The sequence below is a fragment of the Acyrthosiphon pisum genome, chromosome X (genome assembly GCF_005508785.2).
Source record: "Acyrthosiphon pisum isolate AL4f chromosome X, pea_aphid_22Mar2018_4r6ur, whole genome shotgun sequence".
Classification (NCBI taxonomy): Eukaryota; Metazoa; Arthropoda; class Insecta; order Hemiptera; family Aphididae; genus Acyrthosiphon; species Acyrthosiphon pisum.
In genome coordinates, this window is record NC_042493.1 from 34,221,934 (window position 1) to 34,244,437 (window position 22,504).

At 25.8% G+C, this 22,504-nt stretch overlaps 3 protein-coding genes across 5 annotated transcripts in view; 1 reads left to right on the forward strand and 2 right to left on the reverse strand.

The window, feature by feature from the left end:
* The window catches only part of LOC100573869 (sodium channel protein Nach-like), a 25,894-nt gene extending 21,237 nt beyond the window's left edge, over positions 1-4,657 (reverse strand). For all 3 annotated transcript variants that reach the window (XM_003244500.4, XM_029485867.1, XM_029485861.1), the window contains exons 1-2: positions 4,480-4,657; positions 4,189-4,392 (exon numbers count right to left, since the gene is read on the reverse strand). In XM_003244500.4, the coding sequence (XP_003244548.1) occupies positions 4,189-4,392; positions 4,480-4,574 (299 nt within the window). In that variant the 5' untranslated portion in view covers positions 4,575-4,657. The remainder of the gene's footprint in view (positions 1-4,188; positions 4,393-4,479) is intronic.
* A 220-nt stretch (positions 4,658-4,877) lies between these two features.
* Positions 4,878-10,275, reverse strand: LOC100159892 (small glutamine-rich tetratricopeptide repeat-containing protein alpha). The gene is made up of 7 exons (XM_001952409.5): positions 10,044-10,275; positions 8,967-9,179; positions 8,395-8,513; positions 7,667-7,816; positions 5,907-6,155; positions 5,752-5,817; positions 4,878-5,536 (listed from the first exon to the last, which is right to left on the reverse strand). Exons 2-7 carry the CDS (start codon positions 9,177-9,179, stop codon positions 5,398-5,400), a joined length of 936 nt encoding a protein of 311 aa, XP_001952444.1. The 5' UTR covers positions 10,044-10,275; the 3' UTR covers positions 4,878-5,397.
* Positions 10,276-10,478: 203 nt separating this feature from the next.
* Positions 10,479-21,156, forward strand: LOC100166700 (pumilio homolog 3). Its single transcript, XM_001950378.5, has 12 exons — positions 10,479-10,668; positions 14,800-15,138; positions 15,213-15,427; positions 15,496-15,726; positions 15,794-16,002; positions 17,770-17,953; positions 18,011-18,139; positions 18,233-18,387; positions 19,008-19,153; positions 20,324-20,491; positions 20,559-20,649; positions 20,727-21,156. The coding sequence occupies exons 2-12, from the start codon at positions 14,823-14,825 to the stop codon at positions 20,872-20,874; spliced, it is 1,992 nt and encodes a 663-aa protein (XP_001950413.2). The 5' UTR covers positions 10,479-10,668; positions 14,800-14,822; the 3' UTR covers positions 20,875-21,156.
* Positions 21,157-22,504: the final 1,348 nt, after the last annotated feature.

Sequence of the window (22,504 nt, forward strand, 5' to 3'; positions counted from 1 at the left end):
TCCTCATTTTTATACAGGATAAAATTTTCAAAGCATTTTATAGTTATTAGAAAATTTAGGTTGGCCAAAAACTTTAAAATTTAATACCTCATAACATTTCGTTGGTGGAAATAAAAGGTTGAGCGTTAATCCCTTATAACTTTTTATAAGCTTCTGAAGTCAGAATTTTGACAAAATGTATCAAAATCACGAAAATGTGATACCTAATACAATAAACGTTGTTTGAAGAAATTTTTTTCTGAAATTTGAACATGAAAACATGAAAACGAGTCCGTGCACCAACATGATTATGTTAGATTATATAACATATAAATAGGTACCTATCTAAATGTTGTTATATTTGTCTTAATGGGTACAAATATTTTTAGTTCTATTAATAGATGAATTAATAATACAATTAGTTCTATAATATATTAAATGTAGGAAACTGGGTGAGAAAAATATGATTGTGGTATTTGAATAGAGGGTGTGGGGGTCAGAGCCCCCACATGGCTCTGTTTTCATTTAAATATGTTATGCCACTCCAAGTTAAAAACTGAAATTGCGCCTATGGATATTATTATTTATGTAATTCAATAATAGTATATGCCTACACCCATTAACGTTTAATGTAATATTTTATATAATTATATAAATGTAGGTACCTACCTAATACTAATGAATAATAATAATAATGTTTGATTTGGTAGGTAGGTACCAGGCACCTACTTATTTATGTTTACATAATAATAAATTAAAACTAATATGCCTTTACAAAAGTGTTATCAAAAAATTATCTGGTTACAAAATTCTTTTATAACATTGAGCTATTGACAGTGGTGATGTACTAATGTTTATTTAAGTAGATATAAAATAAAAATAATATATAGTGTACTGATGGTAATCCATGTGTATCCATGGTAATTCAGAAACATACAAATGCCCAAGGGTGGGCAAGTTAATGATTTTTTTTTAACTCAGTCAAGTTAAGTTAATATGGACCAATAACAAAAAATTAAAAGTTAAAAGTTAATTTAACTATAGGTTAACTCAGTTAAGTTAAAAGTTAATACACACTTTTTGTTAACATTTTATGAAGTTAAAATAAAGTTAATTTGTTTGTACAACGCTAGCGTACTTAATTTTTTTCCAACCCAAAACTAAATTATAGACTATAGTGTATTTATACTTTATACAGTATTTCCATATAAGTTAGATTCAAATGTTATATACTTTAGATTCTGAGTGAAACGATGAATGTATTGATTTAACAATGGTGTATGTTCTTTTTTTATTTTTTATTTTTGTATCTGTGTACACGATAAGTAGTGGAAATAATGCTTCGATTTTAAACTTCAGTACCTTGTTCGATGGGAAAGTGAATATTGTTGGTGCATTGAGGAGGTCAAAATTACCAATAGTTTTCACAAGCGCCGGGAAAAACAACATAAAAATTAAAGAAAAACGGGACTTTTTACGCAAAATCTGTTTTCGAGAAAATCGATTTTGTTTTTTGGTGCAACTCTAAAACAAATGACCGTAGGTTCATAAAATTATGTCTGAATGTTTATATTAGCATTTTCTATATACCATAACATTTTCCAAATATTTTGACTTATTTTGATCTCTTTACGGACATTTTCAGTTTCCGTTTTTTTTAGTTTTTTTTTCTATAAATATCAATAAAATTTTATTTGTTAGTTAAAAAAATTAAAAATCCAGTCACAATTTTTTTTTATAAGCATCTAAGTTCAAATATTGACAAAATACGTAAAAATAACAAAAATATGCAAATTATTTTGAGTTAGCAATTCATGAAAAATTTTCTTTTTAAATCTAAGATTTTAAAATGTAATACAAGATTCCTCATAAGTTTGTCTACCTTAATCAAAAAAAAAAATGTCTACAAGCAAGTCAAATCACTGAATGTTTATATTAGCATTTTCTATATACGATAAGATTTTGAAAATAATTTGACTCTTTTAGAGCTGTTTACGGACATTGTCAGTTTTCAATTTTTTTAGTTTTTTTTCTATAAATATCAATAAAGTTTTATCTGTTAGGCCAAAAAGTGTAAACAATTAATACAAGGCTGCTGATATATTTTTACAGTAGCAGTTTAAAAATATTAAAAATACATAGGCACAATTTTTTTTATAAGCATTTAAAGATTGAATTTTGACAAAATGTATCAAATTTAAAATTGAATAATTATTTTGTAGTTAAACATTTATAAAATTTTCAACTTTTATATCTAAGGCATGAAAATTTAAAACAAGATTAATTAAGTAGTTAATTCTGTTACAAAAAATCTAAAAAATACATAAGCATAGTTTATTTTTATAGTCATTTTAAGTTCAAATTTGCACAAAGTTACTATTTTAGTTATATTGTTGTGATTGTATAATATTATTCATGGGTACTTGAAACTTCTAAAGTATAGGTATGTACTATTATATAATATCTATGATAGTACCACGGTTTGTTGTTGATGTATAACACGTTATAAGTACCTAATGGATATTGTGATATGATTAATTTGGAATTTATTATAGATACCTACCTATTGTAGGCCAATATTTTTTTTAATACCATAGATAAGTATATAATATGTCTATATACCTAGACTGACATACCATCTCCGCTCAGAATCGTTTTTCTTATACAGTGATATTATATCATTGAATTCAAATTTAATACTATCCATTATACAATGACCCACTTGTAACCTACTGTACAGCAGAGCGACATCCACTTATATACCTTTTGAACTTTAAATTTACGGTAAATATTTTTTGACATGAAAACGAAATAGACTGAAATAATGAAATATTATAAAATTAAAAACAAAATGAATTAACTTAACTTACTTCTTAAAATGAAAAATAAATTTGTTAATTTCACGTTAGTCAAAAAAGAAATTTAGTAAGTTAACAGTTAAGTTAATGAAAAGCCAAGAGTAACTAGTTGAGTTAAAAAGTTAAAATTAAATTAACTTTTTAACTTAACTTTAACTTTTTAAGTTGTTAATGCCCAGCCTTCCAAATGGCATGTACGGGGTGATTAATTTAATGTAAGATTCTCATTGATTTAAAAAACACTAACAATTTTTGAGAATATTTATTTCAATAAAATTGTAAGTCATAATTCTAAGCATTATTTTTGAAAAACATTATTTTGTTATCTATATTATGTTTTAAAGTTCTTTTGATCAAAAAATTTCAAATTTTTAACGAGGAGATTATTAGCTTAAGTATTTTATGTTTAGATGAACGGAGAAGTGGATTAACATTTTGAGGGGCACCAATGTTCCACTCCACTCATCTAATCCTTAAATACTTTTTACTTATAAACGACATGTCTAAAATATAATTTTTATGTATCGAAATACACTGATAAGTATTCTGCTTTGAAATAAGGAATTAAAAATACATGTTTTCATTTAAAAAAAGTAAAATATAAAAAAATAATTTTGATAAAACATTTTTTTTTTTTCTAGATAAACATTGTTTATAAACAACTGTAAATTATTTTTAACGTTATATGAAATAAAGAATGTATTTTGTTAAATCACCTAGTAACAGTATGGAAATTAAAACGAAAAGTTAAAAATCAATTTAAAAGAGGAAAAAATTGAAATTTTAAGATATAAATATTATTTCATGATAATTTATATGTGATAAGTGATAATACAAAAATTAATTTAAATGTATAATAAAACAATTGTCAATTGCCTTATATTCAATTTATAATTTGGTATAATTTATGATTAATTATTCTAATTGTAGGTAGAATCATCAAAAAAAAATAAAAAAAATTGGCTTGAGCTAAGTTAATAGGTACCAAACATATGCTGTTTTTTCAACATCATTCGATGGTTCTTTTTCTTTGCACATCATGACATTTTGATATTTATGAGGATATCAATAAATATTTTGAAAAATATCCTGATAATATTTCCTTTTTCTAATATATTTTTAGATACAACTATAATATTAATATATAATAATAATATAATCATTTTTTCCAAACCAATAGGAACACTACTACTACACTCCACTTCTAATTCATTTAAATGGTTTTTGATGTATAGTTTTTCTACAGTTTTGATTTATCAGCCGAAATAAACCATTATCCAGCTTTATTTGGTAAACATGATTTATAATTTATATTTTTTCAGAATAATCAAACTTAATTAGTTGTATATACTTAAGCACTAATTCGAGAGCCTTTGAATATATGATTTTGTTGATTGGACAAATAGTAACTGCAGGAAAATCAATCTTGGTGAGTGGATAACGAGGGTCATCAACAGCAACTTCCATTGAAGAGTAAGAATACTTCTCCAAAGACGCCGAAACCAAAACCACTATAGCTATGCTGGCGACAACCAACAACAGTATCCATATAAATCTGTATTTACAATTTTAAATTATTTTAAACCCTCAAAAATATAAGTCGAATAATAAATTAGTCACATCAGTATTAATAACTAGATACCTCTTCCACGGTTTCTCGCCTTTCTGAATAACGTGCCTCAACCCATGTATTGAACCATTTTCACAGTAGTCAACCCAAATGGATTTTAGAGACATGATAAATAAAATATTATAATATTGTTATATAATATTATGGGCCAGTTGTACCATCTACAGTTAAACTTCAATTAAACTGGCCTTACGTATACATTATTTAATTTGAATTTAAACATTTATTACAAACACTAGACACTGGACAAGTGTTGAATATTACTGGGGTTCAAACAAAGTATAAAAGTGAAATATCAATAATTAAATATTTATGGAAAGGGTGCGGGGGAGATGACATCATTCAATAACGAATGAAAACTGTTTATAATTCAAAGAAAAGGGCCCTATTAAAAAAAAAAAAAATAACGATTATAATATATTGTAATATGTATTCAAAAAGAGTATGCAAACATAATTTTAATTATACTTAGATTTCATTTGCAATGAAAACCATGGCCAATATTATAGAATTTATAGTTTATACTATACTTCAAAGAACTATTATTGTTGCCAAACGTATGCATGGTTGGTGACTCCATCTTCATTGGTATTTTTAGGAAATGATCAGTGATCACACACCAAAAGTGAATGGATATTAAATATATAGAATGACCTTATTGTAAAATAAAGAAGACTGGTAAATATCAAAATAATTAAAAGGTATAAGATTAAAAAAAATGTGGTAGTACGAGAATGGATTACTTTCGTTTTTAAATATCCCCACAACAAATGTTGCCTCCTGGTTCACCAACCGCACTTATACTTGGCAACTTCTAACTGACTAAATATTATTAACAACACCGATAATTAATTTAATTTTTAAAAAGGTAATTGTATGAATGTTTATGAATAGGAAAATATTTGTTATTAAAGCTTATATTTTGTTAGATTAAGATTGAGGTTCATCATCATGATATCCATTGTGCGGTGGCGGTTGTCCTTCATTTTGAGCATTCTGAAATTGCATTCGTAATCCATCTAACAGATTGGGATTGGCTGTTTGCAGACGAGTAACTATAGTTTGTCCACTAAAAAACAAAATAGTAATTATAAATATATATACATTTTAAAAACTTAAATATATGTTTATTTTTAATACTTAAATGTATTGTTTCTAGCTTCTATATATTAATAAGTTATTTAAAATAGAATTTAAATCTTAATATTTTATAGCACATGATCAACACTGTCATCATAAGAATAAACATACACATTTATTTCTAATAATTAAAAATATACGCACACTTGCATCAGTCTATCTAATCCATCACTTCCAGAATTAGTTACATCTCCCAAAATGTTGCTTATCCTAAAAAAAATTATAGTAATGCTTTTTAATTCTGAAATATTAGCATATAACGAATAATAAAAAAAATCTAGTAAAAAATTATTGCATACACTGTTGAAACTTCTGGATTATCATTCATAATACGTGCAGCGGTTTCCATAATATTTGGAGTTGCTGTGATAGGGTCATTCGGTGATTGTGATGGTGGTGTTGATGGTGGTGGTCCAGGATTAGTAAGCAAGTTATTCAAAGTAAGCTGATAGTTCCGTTGATAACCCTGGTTTTCAGGATCTAACTCACATGCTTTTTTGTAACACGACACTGCTTTCTTATAATCTTTCAGGTAAGAAAAAGCTAATCTATTAAATAAAATATAAAATACATAGATAGAGATACATTTTTTAACAAGAAAAAAATTATTAATAACAATTTTAATAATATATAATATGATGGGAGAAAGGGCGATCTTCACATTTAATAAGTGGGTACTAAATATTACAATAAAACATAATAATTAAAAACATTATGACAAAATATATCCCTACCACAAATTTAAATAAATATAAATAAAGAATATATCAATTTACATATTATATGTAAGTATATTCATTTTTTTAAAGCCAAAATTGCATTGAATTTTTATAGAAAATAATAAAAAATAGTTATTTAAATTGTACTGTAAATTATAATAGTAGTTAGTACCATATTATTTACTAATTTGGACTAGCATTTTTTTTTTTACAATTTACCCTTATAAATTAAAAATTATTCATTCTAATAACTATTCAGAATAGGTAAATAGGTTAATGTTAGTGTCAACCTTTATTCCTTTTTTATCATATATTTAAATGAACTGTATTACAAACAGGTGAATATACCAAAAATACGTTTAAGAAACCAGTTCATAAATAAAACAAAAAGGTTTTACTGAAAAATATAATGAAATATATGTAACCATGAGTTAAACTTTTTAAGTTTAATTTTGAAAATGTATGAAATACCATTTTAAAATATAAATAGCTTGGTTTCTCTAGTTTATACACAATAACCGACATCAATTTCCACTACATTTAAATACCTTACTAGTCCCCTAATAAGTATTAGTGTTAATAATAATCAGGGCTCGGAACTTTATGCATTTGCATATTCCTTATGAAGCTGCATATTAAAAATCTTATTTGTTACAAATTTGTTTCATAGTACATACAATCCAAATACAAAAATGCATGTTGCATATTAAAATAAGTTTGCATATTTGATTAAGTTTACATGATTTAGCATATTTAAAGATTTTGAGCATATTAATGCATATTATAATATTGAGTTAAAAAAAATTAAAGATAAAGAGATCCCATACATAGTCTATATTTTTAATTATACTATATTGAAAATTGATTGCAATTTATCGACCCGCTAAAAACAATTTATTTTTACTAAGAACCGTGTATATGACATACAATACATACATTGTTATTGTCGTTGTAATCATTTGCTGTATTTAATACATTTACATTTTTTAAATTTTGGACTGAATAATCAAAAAATTTTCAAGGTCTACAAACCAATGATAAAAATTATACCTAAATTTGCGCCTAGTTAAAAAATTATTATTTATTTTTAAGTTTAATAAAATATATAAATGTTTTTTTAAAAAAAAAAACTGCATATTTAAGATTTGTTTAGTGCATATGTATGCACATATTTTGTTATTTTTTTTTTTAAGTTACTAGCTCTGTTAATAATATTACATGTAAACATTATAATAAAATAAAATTTGACGTGGTTCCTAACATTTTGTCAAAATGATTAATTTCTATTAAATGCTATTTACAATCTAAAATTAATTATTATTAACTAGAACTATAATCACCCCAAACGACAATATGCCTTGCAATATGTAGAGTCAAGTTCAATAGCCTTCTGGCAATCCTTAATAGCACTATTGTAGTCGCCGATAGCATTAAAGGCAGCAGCTCTGTTGCAATAATAAATTGGATTGAGTGGATTTAATTTGATCGCTCTGAAATTTAAATTAATTTTGACAAAACAATTAATTAGAAATAAGTGCTAAACTTTTATAAGTAAATACCTATAAGTTTTACTATGCATTATATATAAAAATTGATATTCTAAATAGTATACTTTTATTTGCAGAACAGAAAACAATCTTGAATTATTATTTTTATATTTTAAGTATTAAGTAGACATTATTTTTAAATATGTATGTAAATTTGGTATAAAACTATTAGTTTTGAAGATTAGAATTTTACAATAAACATAATACGTTCATTTAGTATAATTTTTCGAATTGGTCAGTAATGAAAATATTTAAATAATAATCTATTTACTATTTACTTGATGTTTGTAAATTAATTATGTACTAAAATAAAACAATATTGATATAGTAATATATTAGATAATATTTAAGAATGTCTACAAGATCATTAAAAATAAAAAACAACAATGTTTTTTTTTTTATAAATTTTAACATTTTTAAGTTGCAATATCCTTTCTATTGTTAAAAACGAGGTTAAAAACTACACATTTTAAAGTATTAAATGCAGAGTTTAATAGATCCATGTTTTTATTTTAACTTACATTGTGTAAGATTCAATAGCCTTGTCATTATGTTGCATTTTCATATAATCATTCCCCAATTTCTTATGGTGTTCAGCTTGTTCTTTATTAAATTGACTTATTTCTGATTTTTCGTTTATCTAAAGTAAAATATCATTGTTTTGATTAACATACATGAACAATTAAATATAAATACTTAATACAAATTAAAGTTGATAAAAATATGAAAAATATTTCAATTAGGTAATACCTACCATTGATTAAATATAGGAACATGTATATTAAATAAACAGTAATACAATTAGGATAATCAACTAAATGAATACAGTGTACTCTTGGTAACTATAAGCTGACAAGGAAAATAAAAATTTTGAGTTATCAAAATCTTAATGTATTACTGTTATTTGAAGGGGAATTTCATTTGTTCGAGATTTCGATAGTTTTAATTTATCAAGGTTTGAATTACCAAGAGAACACTGTATTTTATTTAAACACCTGTTATACATTATATTATATAAATAATATATTGGTGATAAATTTAATCAGCTCTGTTGATTCAATCTTACATATAAAATAAATAATAAATTATTTACCGCTGGTTCTCTAACTTGATAATATTCTTTCACAATGCTTTCCAACTTAACGTCAATTTCATCAGATTCTGTTGGATGTAAATTATATGCTGACTCAATGCACTGAACTGCTACTTCCATACTTTCCATTGATTCATCACTGAAGCTACCATTAGATAGTTGGGTTTTCAAATGGTTTACAATAAGTAGAGCCAATTTTTTTTTGCCTTCCATCTAGGTAAAAAATTAACATTAATCATATACCTAAATAATAAATAAATAATAATAAAATAGATACCTAGGTGTTATATTAATACATGTCCATTACATTTAGTAACTATTTATACTATATGCTTACATTTTTTAATTTAATGAATCGAGTATCCATGACATTGTAAATATTTATTGTATATTAGAACTTCGATTAACGAATATATTTTGTCATTTTTATATTATTATATATCACATTACATATATATATACTCGGTTCAAGTTAAGATTGAACCGCTTTCACTGAGTCCTCAAACACTGGCCTGACCCCCCATTAGAAGGCTATGCATTCTACGAATGGCCGACAGTCATCGGTCGTCAGACACCAGTGCTAACGGTCTCACCGGTGTCTAGTTTGTGGTAGGGATACACAGAAGAAACGTATTTTGGTCAATTTTTTGTGCTTTTGAACTGGGGGTGCTAAATTAAAGTTTGGACCTCTAAGCACCCCCATAGTTGCGCCTATGATATTTTCTCTCCCTGATGTACATCACCCATAGTATGAAGAAATCTGTGAAGATATGGAGGATTTAAAATAATCGTAATAATAAGTCTACGACTTACAACAAAAACTAAAAATCCGCAAATTTCAAACGGTAATATCTTCTTGACTACCTTACATCAAAGTCCCACAAATAATTCCGGATTGTCGTATTGAAAACACGGTTTAAATATAAGAAAAAGGATACCTACCTGAATAGCCAAAAATTGTATCGCAAAATTACTAACGTTACGATGTTAACAACAACAGCAACCTTTAGATTAACATAATGGGCGTCATTCACACGGCATATACCTAAACCACATTTAAAATTCAATTCAACATACCTTAAACGATGGATTACTTTAAATCTTTTTTACTGAAGTAATACAACAATGATGTTGTTTAACCGTTCAAATGTCGTACGCTGTTATAAATATCAGAATTGTATTATTATTACTATTACGATTTATTGCCATGTAACATCCCAACAACAACTAAAATGTCTCAGCCGTAAACACCATGACTTACAGGTTCGGAATAAATAAAAATGTCGATGCTTTTGCTATGATAACGAGTTGGTCATTTGGTATGTTCAATGGCGTATTTGATTGGACGGAATAATAATGATACTTTTGTAGTGATCGAGAAACATCGTTCGACCACGTAACCGCATAGACTGATATTCTATGGTTACCGCGATCAACTACTCGATCGGAGGTGGTCGCCGGAACACTGGATCGTTATCACGAGTTCTTATCAGGTCTGGCGTTCTTACAACAAAAACTAAACGACAAGACTTCATGAAAGACGCTGTGGCCCGTGATAAATATTAATTCGTTCACATCCACATGGTCGGCTCTGTTGATTTCTCGAAAAAACAAATTTTCGTTGTTCGCGCTGCTCTGACTTGAAATTTTCATCGTTTGCCAGCTCAAACAGTCGTATCCAAACTCGTACTTCGGTTGTCTAGTAAGTACCCAACGTGTTTGCGTTCGTATTAATTCATTCGATAACTTTTAATTATGATGGACTTCGCGTACTATAATGTTGTACTTGTAGATTAATTACAGTCTCTACAGGTATTGTCTAACCACTGGTAGTATGTAGAAGCTATTCTATTGACTGTTTTTAGGCTCTGTTTGTTTGTTTCGAATATATTTTGAGGTTGAGTTTTTCAACTGAATGCAACTTGAACGTGTACACATTATATCAAACTATTCCAATCTGTTCTGTTGTTGTTTTGTCAGTTTTTTTTTAACATGAAATAATTTAGGATAGGTAGTTTGAATTAAACACCACATCCAAATAATCTTACATTAATTATCCGGGTACCTATTTCAAGTTATAAAATTTATGTATAAGTTAAATCACTTCGATAAAAAAAAAATTACCTACTGCTCGTTTACAATTTTGATGAGTACTATTTTTACCTTCTATCAAACCCACTTAAATTAATTTCCATAAATGGTTTTTGTAATATATTTTTAGTTCATTAAATGCAATTATTTTAATTTGTTAAGACCTTTTCCTTTTCAACATGGTACCAAGAATCAGCATTGTTTGTTTATTTTTATCTACTTCATTCATAAAGTATAGTGGAAGACTGAAAAAATAAGATGTCACCTCGGATGTCACCATTAACTATACAGATATATTTTTTTGTTGTACACTTTGTTTGGATTTTTAGAATTACATTCATAACATTTATCTATACAATTTGGGTAAAATAGAAACAGCATTTATTTTTAATGGTTAATATAAAAATGTTAGGTTACTGGTAAGGGCATACAGTAGTAACAATAGCAAATTTAACATTATTATTAATAGTTAGGCATTACATTTTTGAATATTTTTATGGTTGAGTTGGTTATTACTTTATTAACAATGGCCCTCTAATTTTAAGAAAATTCTTTAATTCTTTGAATTGGAGTAATTGAAATAAATATAATAGTTAATTATTTTAGATTTTAATGTACTACCTATAACTAAAAAAAGTAGGTACTTATTGTGAAATCATAATTGAATTTTTGATTACATAATTAAGTCCCCGAGATTTTCCCCTTAGTTACTTTGCTTACATTAAAGTGCTTTAATTTGAAAGTTTTTTTCAAATCATCAGCATGGTAACTAATTTCTGACCCTTGGTCTAACGTATACAGGGACGGGTTGGTATCTGGGAGCTATGTGCAAAATGTTTTTGCAAAGCCTATTTAGTGTGTGTTAGTCACTTTGGGGCTCTCAGAGACAGTCCTATTTTAAGCCAATCAATGAATATGAATCATTAAATTAATATATGAACTATGGACCCGATAATTTATTTTTTCAAAAGGGCAGTGGCTGCGGGGCCCTGGATGCTGCATAGCTTCAACCTCATTCAAGCCGGTCCTGAGCGTATGTCTCATCTACCTATATTAATTGGTATATTAAGTATTAATTTGTGTAGTAAAAATCATTGAGATATATGGAAAATGAATTAATATTTATGCCCAGACAAAATCTATATTTTATAGTTATTTTTCTACTGTTCTAAAAACTCAAGCAAATAGCAATTATAATCATCATTATTGTTCATATATGAATTATTTTGAGTTATTTATTTACAACTAATATTCATGTTAATATTCCTGTATAACCTATACACATTTTGTTTACCAGTTGATGTATAGCTCAGTTTCCTCAACAGTTTAAAAATAATAACAATGCAAGTACTCATTGTCTAAAAAACAGTATTAAAAAATAAAACAGTTTTAAATTATTTATCATTTTCTAACTTTTCATAGAGAATATTAAAGACGATTCTTGGTCCCTTAAAGATTACTTATAACAAATATATTTTACTGTAAATCGTTGTACAATTAGAAGTAGTATACCCATATTTTTTTTTACTATTATTAGGTATTAATTATTTAAGAGGACGTGATACCCGCATGTGTTGTCTCTGTCTTACAAGTGTGTAAATGTGTTATTACAAGTGTGTTAATTCAAAAAATTAGAGTGAATTGACCTCTCATAAAATCTTAGGGTAAGATTATTATTATCTAGTCAACCTCATGGGCTTTTTATTTTATTTTAATTTTAAAGCAATCTATGAGTATTTTTAAATTGTAAATTGTTTATAGATCTTAAAGTACTCATAACTCGCTTAAAAATTAAAATATTATAAAAACCCACGAGGTTGTCTAGATAATAATCTTACCTTTAGATTTTATAAGAGGTCAATTTACTCTAATTTGTAAATTAACGGAGCTACACGTGTTTTGCTGAGCGTAAAATTTGCTATGTTATGCACATGCGGGTATCACGTCCTCTTAAGTGTTAATAAAAATGAAAAAAGTTAGTTTTTGATTGTTAGTGTCTGAGTCTTATTATAATAGTATAGTGTTGTTAGTTAAGTCTTTATATTAATTTGTAGCTTAACGTTTATAAGCTATAAGTAGGGAACGAATTTTATTGTAAATACATACTTTTATATCTATTTTACTGTCACATTTATCACATTTAAATTGCGTCCATAAATTATATTTTGTTCGAGTTGCGTCTGTAGTATTGTCACGACATGTATGAGTTACCTCCTAGTTAATAATTGATATATACATATTTTCCTTGCCACTTTTACAAACTTGAAGAATGTCATTAATATAAATGGTGTGGTTAAAAACATTAATTTATTATTCTAAAATGTATTTATTTATTTTATAAAATGAATTAATTTCTACAAACTGGAGAATGTTGGGATAGGATGAATAAAACATCCCATTTCATTTTGAGTGAAACGATTCACATGCGTTAGTGGTACACAATACTATGCATTAATGAGTTTAAGATCTCATCCCATATTAACAGTTGCAATTTTCATTCCAGCATAATATAATTTTTTTAAAAATAATTATAAAAATTATCTTTTCTTTGATCATTAGATTTTATAGCCATTGCCCATTGGTCTTCATAAAACAATCATTTACCTCATTGGGTTTTAAGAATGAAAGACCAAAAATTAATTTCAAACATTTTTCAATTTCAAATATATTTTAAAAACTGTAGACAGACCAACACTTTGAATTTTTCTCCAGTTTGATTGATAGCTGATTGAATAGCTTGTTTGAAGTCTGCATAAATTATATTTTCTGCAAAATTTAAATTAAACCCGTTCATTTTTTCTAATAAATTATTAAACGCATCTTTGTATATTGATATAACTAGTCTTACCTGTTAGTAAAAAAAATTCTAAAGGAGTATAGGTAGTATATTTAGCACCATGAATAATAAATAATTGATAGAATAGTTTGGGACAACTTTTAAATATGGCATAAATGTATAAAACTTAACATTCACTTAAAAATTTAAATTTCAACATCAATAGCTTAACTAAGAGGAAAAGCGGGTAGCATGTCTTGACTCCATCTTACTACTTAATTAACGTACAACATTTTTTGTTAAGAATAATCTAAATTTTTCTTATATTAGAGTGAATTGAATCATCAAAATTTAAAGGTAAGGTGTTTTTTTTTTAAATTCATAACTTGCTTCAAAATGAAAATATCAAGAAAATTTTAGTAGTGCCCTAAATTCATACATTTAATATTTAATAATAGGTCAATTCACTTTAATATTATAAATTATAGAATAAAATGGATTCTTATAATTTAAAAATTTGCCATGTTTTGCAATGGTAAGACTGAACAACATATGCTACATCATGTATGACATCCTCTTAAATGATACCTTAATGTAAATATACATAAAATAACTTATACTTACAATTATATATTATATCAAAATAATAAACAATAATTCTTTTTGCAAACTTTAAATGAATATGAAGAAAATAAATAAAAAAAAACCAAATAAAATGTAAATTTTAACAGACTTATTTATTGTCATTTCGTAGTATTTTTTGTTTTCATTATTTTTGTGTGAAATTTTGAAGAAGAAAAATTCATAACTTTTTTACAAAGTTTAAACAGGTATATTTTTAGGTTTATACTATAATACAATTTGTTTTATACTATTTTATAAAAAATTGTTTAACTATTAAATTGAGGAAAAAACATTTTTATTTACTCATGAGATTTAATTAATTAAAAATTTATTATTTTTCAGCCTTTTGTTTCATTTTTAAAAAAATGACAATGAAACGAACTTCATCTACTAAAAATAGTATAAAAAAAAAACCAAAAATACAAAGTACTGAAGATTCAATTGATTATACTAAATCATTAACATCTGAAGATGCTGAGACAGTTGAATCTGGATTTCAAGAACTAGATATTGCTGAAAACCCTGGAAAACTAAAAATTGAAAAAACTAAAACTAAAGCCATCAAGAAAACAGTAACAATAACTGATACAGAGAATAATTCATCTAAGAAAATAGTAACAAAAACTGAAAATAAGAATAAATTGTCTAAGAAAACTAAAGGAAAATCTAATACTACAAATGGTAGGCATATTTTGATTAGGGCTTAATTAATGTTATTTTTTAAATTTTACATGTGGTATTATTTTATTTTATAGAAGACAAGCCTACTGAAAAACCTAATTGGAAAGAGTTTAAAAAAGAAAAACAAGAGCTTCGGCTTAAACGGAAAACACAAAAATGCCCATTTTATGAAGCTGTTGTAAAAGCTAAACAACTTTGGGAAAGTGTGCGTCGTGATGATTGTCCCAAGGAAAAAAAGGAAACTCTATTGAATGAACTTTTTAAATTCTCTAAATCACATTTAGAAACAGTAAGTTTAATATATTTCAGATTTATGCATCAGATTTATAAAATGTTTATATTTGATTCATTCTATAGATGGTTTTTTCACATGACACTGCTCGTATAGTTCAATGGATGTTGAAACTAGGAACACCAGAAATTCGTTCACAAGTCATAAATGAGCTAATAAAACATGTCCCAAAAATGTTACTTTCCAAGTATGCATGCTTATGTGTTAAAAATATGCTGAAAAAAGGTGATGCAGAACAGCGTAAAATCATAATTAATTCTCTCAAGGGAAAAATTTATTCATTTACATTACATACTGTAAGTATAAGTGTAAATAATATATGGTGTTAAACATATTTTAATTTTGAAATTTACGATTGTTTAGAACTCTGCTAAGATCATGGATTTAATTTATACAACTTATGCAACACAGGAGCAACAGAATGCAATGATGCATGAGTTATATGGTGCATCTAGTATTTTATGCGATTCACCCAATGTATTATCATTTACTGAAGTATTGAAGAATTCACCAAATACAAAAGACATTATACTTGCAAAAACAAAAGATCACATTAGAAAATTTGTTTTAAAGTAATTATCAAATATTAAGAGGGCACTATACCCACATGTAATAACATAGCAAATTGTACACTCGGCAGATCACATTTAGCTCTGTTAGTTTAAAAATTAGAGTGAATTAATAACCTCTTATAAAATTTAGAAGTAAGAATATTATCTAGTGAACCTCATAGGTGTTTTTATATATTTTAGTTTTAAAGCAAGTTATGAGTATTTTGAAATTGCAAATTGTTCGTGCATTTAAAAATACTCATAACTTGCTTCAAAATTAAAATAATAATAAAAAAAAATTATGAGGTTCACTAGGTAATAATCTTACTTTTAAATTTTATTAGAGGTCAATTCACTCTAATTTTTAAACCAACAGAAATAAGCATGATCTGCTGAGCATACAATTTGCTATGTTATGAGTTTGTAAGAAAGAGAGAACGCATGCAGGTGTAGCGCCCTCTTAACAAAGTTATATTATAAAATTCCTGTCTAGTGTAAATATTTTTAAAAACTAATATTTTTCTTTTTGGAACACACTTGAGATTATGTAATTACTTAAGAATATGTGCTCAAGTAAAAATATTTCTTCTTTTATAAACTTAAAGCTATAAAAACAGCAACTTGAAATATTAAAAAATAAATTCTATAAATTAGTTAGTACTGCTTAAGATAAATACTTGACAAAGCTGTTTAATTGAAAAATCTGATTGATATCTTTGTTTTTATTATGATATTTCAAACAAATCTTTACTACATAATATATTAATGTATTCTAGGTATAATTTGCGTTTAATTCTAAAAATCTAAGACATTTAATATATTTTTGAGCATAAATAAGTATAAAAGGTAGGTTATATGAGTGTTATTTAATAAAATGTGTTTTTAGAAGATAGCTGGGATTGAATTCCTGTAAAAGCAGTAATATTCCAGGCTAGGCAAGTTAATGAAATGTTTCAACTAAGTTGTTAACTATTTTTTATTTTTTTTCATTAAAGTTAAAAACAAAAATTTAATTAATAGGCATTTTTAACACATTGATTAAGTTAAAATCTAGTTATTAAATTCCACAAACTTAAACTAATAAGTTAAAGTGATTAAAAAAATAAAACATAATAATCACTTTGGTAGTAATTTAATATACTTACCTAATGAACGTGAATGCATATATTGTCGTTTATGTATTTTAAAATGTGTAGAATTTATAGAAGTCATATAAAAATTCAATCTTTCACATTTATAATTTACAAAATAAATAACTCAAATATTAATAAAATGTATATTATATAAGAAAAATACTATATTTACTACTCATATTTATATTTGTATATAAATTTATTATTTATTTTGGACTATGAGCTCAGTGTCCCCTTTATAGTTACTGCAACCACATTATATGTGATTAATTTAAATTATTTATATAGCACCGAATCTAAAAAAAAATGTTAAAACAAATAACTACCGGGTTACTAAAAATAACCTAGCAATAAGTAGACTGGTTAAAGTGAGAAATAAATATTGAATACTAAATAATACTGCAATAGTGTAATAAGTGTTAAGTGAAAAACCTGTAAAACTGTATTATGTACTAATATACAACTATAAGTACCTTTATGATAGGTAAATATACATTTAAATAGCCACAATCCATAATAATTATATTATAAATGCTATTTGTGTGGGCTAATATTCCTACAATAATTACATGCGTGACATTAATCTACTTATTTTAAATAACACTCTAAGGAGATTTCATATCACTCAATATTTATATCTTGTGTATTATTTTAGGCAAAAGACTTCCATGCAGACAACATTAGTTCATAATTTAATATATGAATACATTTTATATACTGGTGGAAAGGATTGTGATGAACTATTCACTTCACTTAAAGAATTCCCAATTGAACTGTTTTATACATCCAAAAGTGGTTGTCACCTTGCTATGTACATTATATGGTCTGCAAACTCTAAGGTAACAATCATCTAAAAAATATAAATCTTTGGATATTAATTTCAATATTATATTTAGGAAAAAAAGGCTATTTTGAAACAAATCAAGACTACTGCTTCTACCCGTGATTTGGCCACATCAGAATATGGGTATTTAATTTTATTAGCTCTTTTCGACTCTGTTGATGATACAGTTCTTGTAAAAAAGGTAAAAACTGAAATTTCTAACAATTAATAAAAAATAATTTATAGAATCAATAGATTAATGATTATCTTATGTAAAATTACCATATGGTTTCAGACAATTATTCCTGAAATTTTAAAAAATATGGATACAATTGCAACTGATGAATATGGCCGTAGGGTTATATTATCATTGGTAGCTTGGAGGGATTCTTCATATTTCCATCCTCGAGATATTGAATTGTTAAAAAAAGGAGAGTCAATTAAAGAATGGTAATATTTAATTAATAATTATGATTTATAATTATAACTTAGTTTACATCTTGTATTCCTTGGGAGATAAATATTAGCAGTATACAGTTCAACTATACTGGTATCTTATTATAATTCTTAAGTCAAATCTAAACATAATTAAGCTGGAACTGATTTTTTTTAATACAAATTTTCCTTACATAAAAGTGCAAAATATACTATAAATGGTACAATTAGAATTTTTTTTTTTATATCTTATATTGTTATGATGTAATTCTTTTTTATGTATTTATTATAAACATTAATTTTGTAAAAGTTGATAAATTGTTTTACCTCATGGAACCATTAATAATGGTATGTAATTTTTAAGAAATAAGGAAATGAAACAATTATGTTTTATACTTTTTACACATTAATTTGGTTTTACAATAATTAATATAGTATCTATATTTTTTTTTACAAAATAATACAATTGATTTCAACTCTTCTTCTATTCTAAAAAGTATGATGACCATATTTCTTTGTTCTACTTTTGAATATTTTTAAAAATGTACTCTGATTTATTTGTCAATAATATGAATTGTTTGAATATTGTATATTATATTAATTACACTAATTGTTTTATTTTTAATATTTAACAGCAAAAAAGATGACAATGTGCGAGTAAAAGAACTCTTAAACGCAGTTTCTGATCATTTTCTACAGCATGTACAAGATAATCCAAACTTCTGGCTAAGTAATGGGTCAATTGCAATGGTGTTACTAGGAATCCTGAAATCAGGCAGTGGTAATTAATTAGTTCATATTCTGTTAAAGTGATTAAATAATTTTAATTTGAGCATTTATACAGATATACAATGTGTGCATTATATATTCATAACATGTTTTATAAAATATTAATATTTAGTTATTATAAGGTATGATTGATTAACTTTAATAAGTGTGGTTAAATGGCTATCTATGCATAATTTTTTATAGTTTGTTATAGGTTATTATAGGTTTGGTTAAAAATGTTTTCTTTCTCATTTGCTAGGTTTTTTAAATTTAATTAATAAATGTTAAATAATATAATGTGTATAATTTACAATTGTTTGTCGTCATATACATAATTTATTTATATAATATGTTAATAGTTGGATTGAAATGTATAACAAACTGAATTAACAAATTCTTAGCAATTAAATTTTATTTAGCAATTAGATCACATAATTCTTCATTCCCGTAACCAATTTTGACAAAATATTTTATTCACCTAGATCTTTATACACAATTTATAACTATAATGATTTTCGGGCCCAACTTGATGCAGCCTAATTTGTAGGAACTGAGTTTACATTATTGTCATGTCAATATAGAGTTCGCTCATTTTTAAGTTATTTAGTGTGTATGTTACGGCACTACGTTGCAATAATGTTTGTTAACAACAATGTGGTGAGGACAACTATAATAACATATTGTATTTTTATCTTTGGTTAAGGCTTGTACAATTTTTCAGTGAATTTGAGATTATACCCGAGCTGTTCACCTGAATTAACCAGAACTCTTCCGGGTCAACATTATGTTTACTTAAAAGAAATAATGTGTAAACTCTCCAAAGTTGTTTTAAATTGTATGTTCATATAATTATAAAAGTATAATTTAAATGTTAATTCACTTTGAAATTGATTTAAATTATTATTTTTATTATTTACTATATTTTAAATAATTTCCTATTTTTATAAAATTCAAATATATATTAAATTAAAAAAAAAATTTTACGTTCATATTAATATAAACATTAAATTATAATGTACGAATACAGTTATTACAGACTCTTAAATGTTCCCGTTGGGTTATACTAGAGTAGACTTGGGAGAGTTTACATGTCATTAAAATTGGGATAGTTTATTATGGGAGAGCCCCATTACTATTTTTAAATTAAATTATTTTTTACATTCAATTTTTGTTTGTTTATTAGGAGACAAATTGAAAGACGCTATGACATCAGTGGCCAACTATCTAATTGATCCCAACAATAAAGTAGAGGATAAAGATGTAAAAGTTCCTGTATACGAACACTCCGGTCTTCATATGGTATTGAGAAAGATAATAGGTCATGATAAGATTCTAGTGAAAAATAATGAAAGTATGACACATTTTATAGTTAAAATTATTTCTTAATAATATTTTATTTGATTTTTTTATTTCTCTAGCTACATTTTCTGAAATATTGTCATCTGTTATTACTGCTGACACCTTAGAATCATGGATTCAATGTAACCGTGCCTGTTTTTTGCTTATTGCGTGAGTAATAGCATGTTAAATTAACAACATTATGATTTAGCAATTATTGATATTTATTATAAATTAAAATATTTCAGAATTCTTGAATCAGATGTCCAGTTGGCTGTAGAAAATATAAAATCATCAATTTCAACAACAATGATTAATTTGTTGAAGAAACAAAAATTTTCTGGTGCTAAAATTCTAGTGACCAAATTAAACCCAGAAGCTTCAGTCGAAAATTAATATTTTACTATTTAACAAATGTTTTAATTTTAGACATTAAGCAATTAAAAAAAACGTATATAATACATATTAGAAATAGAGATATGTATTTTTATGGATATATAAATTAATAATCTCATTTTCCTATTATCTTCAATTTGTATCTACAAATCAAAAAATTTTTTAGTAGATACTCAATGTATATTGTTGCGTTTTTCTTTTGTTATAAATGTTTTTTTGCATAAGGATACTATACAAATGTTGGACTACTTTTGAACAATTACATTTTGACATAAAGCATTACATCTATATTTTTTTAAATCTATTTTCCTTCCAATTTTTTTTTTAATAAAAAACTGGACAACATCAAACCGTAAGCTAATTGAAATATCCTTATTTGATCATAAAACACATTTCAAATGATCATGATTGATTTTTAATTGCAATAAAAACCTCTCCTCAATAGACTGTGATGTTTACAACTTCATTTATTTACAGATTGATTAATTATTATACTTTAATTATTTTTATAATTTACATCATACTCTGTGTGCAATAAGATTTGCAGTTTTTAGTTTGTTAGTTTGTCTTATCTTGTATTACGTTTTCTTGTTTTAAGATAATAGAGCAATTAATATTTAAGTACACCAAATACTTAGAATCTAAGCGTTAGATAATATTATTGCCTTTTCCCGTCAGATTAATTAAGAAGTATCAAATATTATCACTCATTATAAGTTTTTTTGTATAATATGATCACACATTTAGGTTAGATGTTTGGACTTTTTACATATTTTTCTTTTAGTTATGCGCATTGCGGACAAAATTATAAATCCATTAAGTAAGGAGTTATATTACATTTTATTTTGCATACATTTTTGTTTGCGAGTAGAAAACTGCAAATTGAATACAATAGGATCTTCATAAGTTGTTCTTACAGCAATTTAAACATACCAAAAATATTTGAGGACTATTTTATTTTATAATCATTTAAAGTTATACAAAATTGACATAGATAACAAGAGAATTTAAATGTATTTGTGACGTTATTGCATCAGCCATCTCCATATGGCACTGGCGAGCGGCTGCATTGATTATAATGATAAACATTTGAATTATACTTAAGAGGACGTGATACCCGCATGCGTTGTCTCCGTCTTACAAATGCGTAACATAGCAAATTATACGCAAAGCAGAACACGTATAGCTCCGTTAGCTTAAAAATTAGAGTAAATTGACCTCTTATAAAAGCTAAAGGTAAGATTATTATCTAAACAACCTCATATGTTTTTTATTATATTTTAATATTAACGCGAGTTATGAGTATTTTAAAATTGTAAATTTTTTATTCATCTTAAAATACTTATAACTCGTGTTAAAATTAAAATATAATAAAAATCATAATATGAGGTTGTCTAGATAATAATCTTACCTTTAGATTTTATAAGAGATCAATTTGCTCTAATTTTTAAACTAACGGAGCTACACGTGTTCTTCTGAGCGTAAAATTTACTATGTTACGCACTTGTAAGACGGAGACAACACATGCGGGTATCACGTCCTCTTAACAAAATTGATAATATTATATACTTAATTACTGTTGTTTTATTTTTAGTAGATTTTTCTGTTAAAAATGTGTACCTTCACCAAA

Bases quoted from the DNA above. Each gene is read 5' to 3' on its own strand.
- LOC100166700 (XM_001950378.5), top strand. From the start codon at position 14,823: ATGACAATGAAACGAACTTCATCTACTAAAAATAGTATAAAAAAAAAA. The intron at 15,428-15,495 runs GTAAGTTTAATA...TTCATTCTATAG, and splicing joins CTAAATCACATTTAGAAACA to ATGGTTTTTTCACATGACAC. The intron at 20,492-20,558 runs GTATGACACATT...TTATTTCTCTAG, and splicing joins TCTAGTGAAAAATAATGAAA to CTACATTTTCTGAAATATTG.
- LOC100159892 (XM_001952409.5), bottom strand. From the start codon at position 9,179: ATGGAAGGCAAAAAAAAATTGGCTCTACTTATTGTAAACCATTTGAAA. The intron at 8,514-8,966 runs GTAAATAATTTA...ATTTTACTTTAG, and splicing joins ATCAAGTTAGAGAACCAGCG to ATAAACGAAAAATCAGAAAT. The intron at 5,537-5,751 runs GTGCGTATATTT...TTTGTTTTTTAG, and splicing joins TTAGATAGACTGATGCAAGT to TGGACAAACTATAGTTACTC.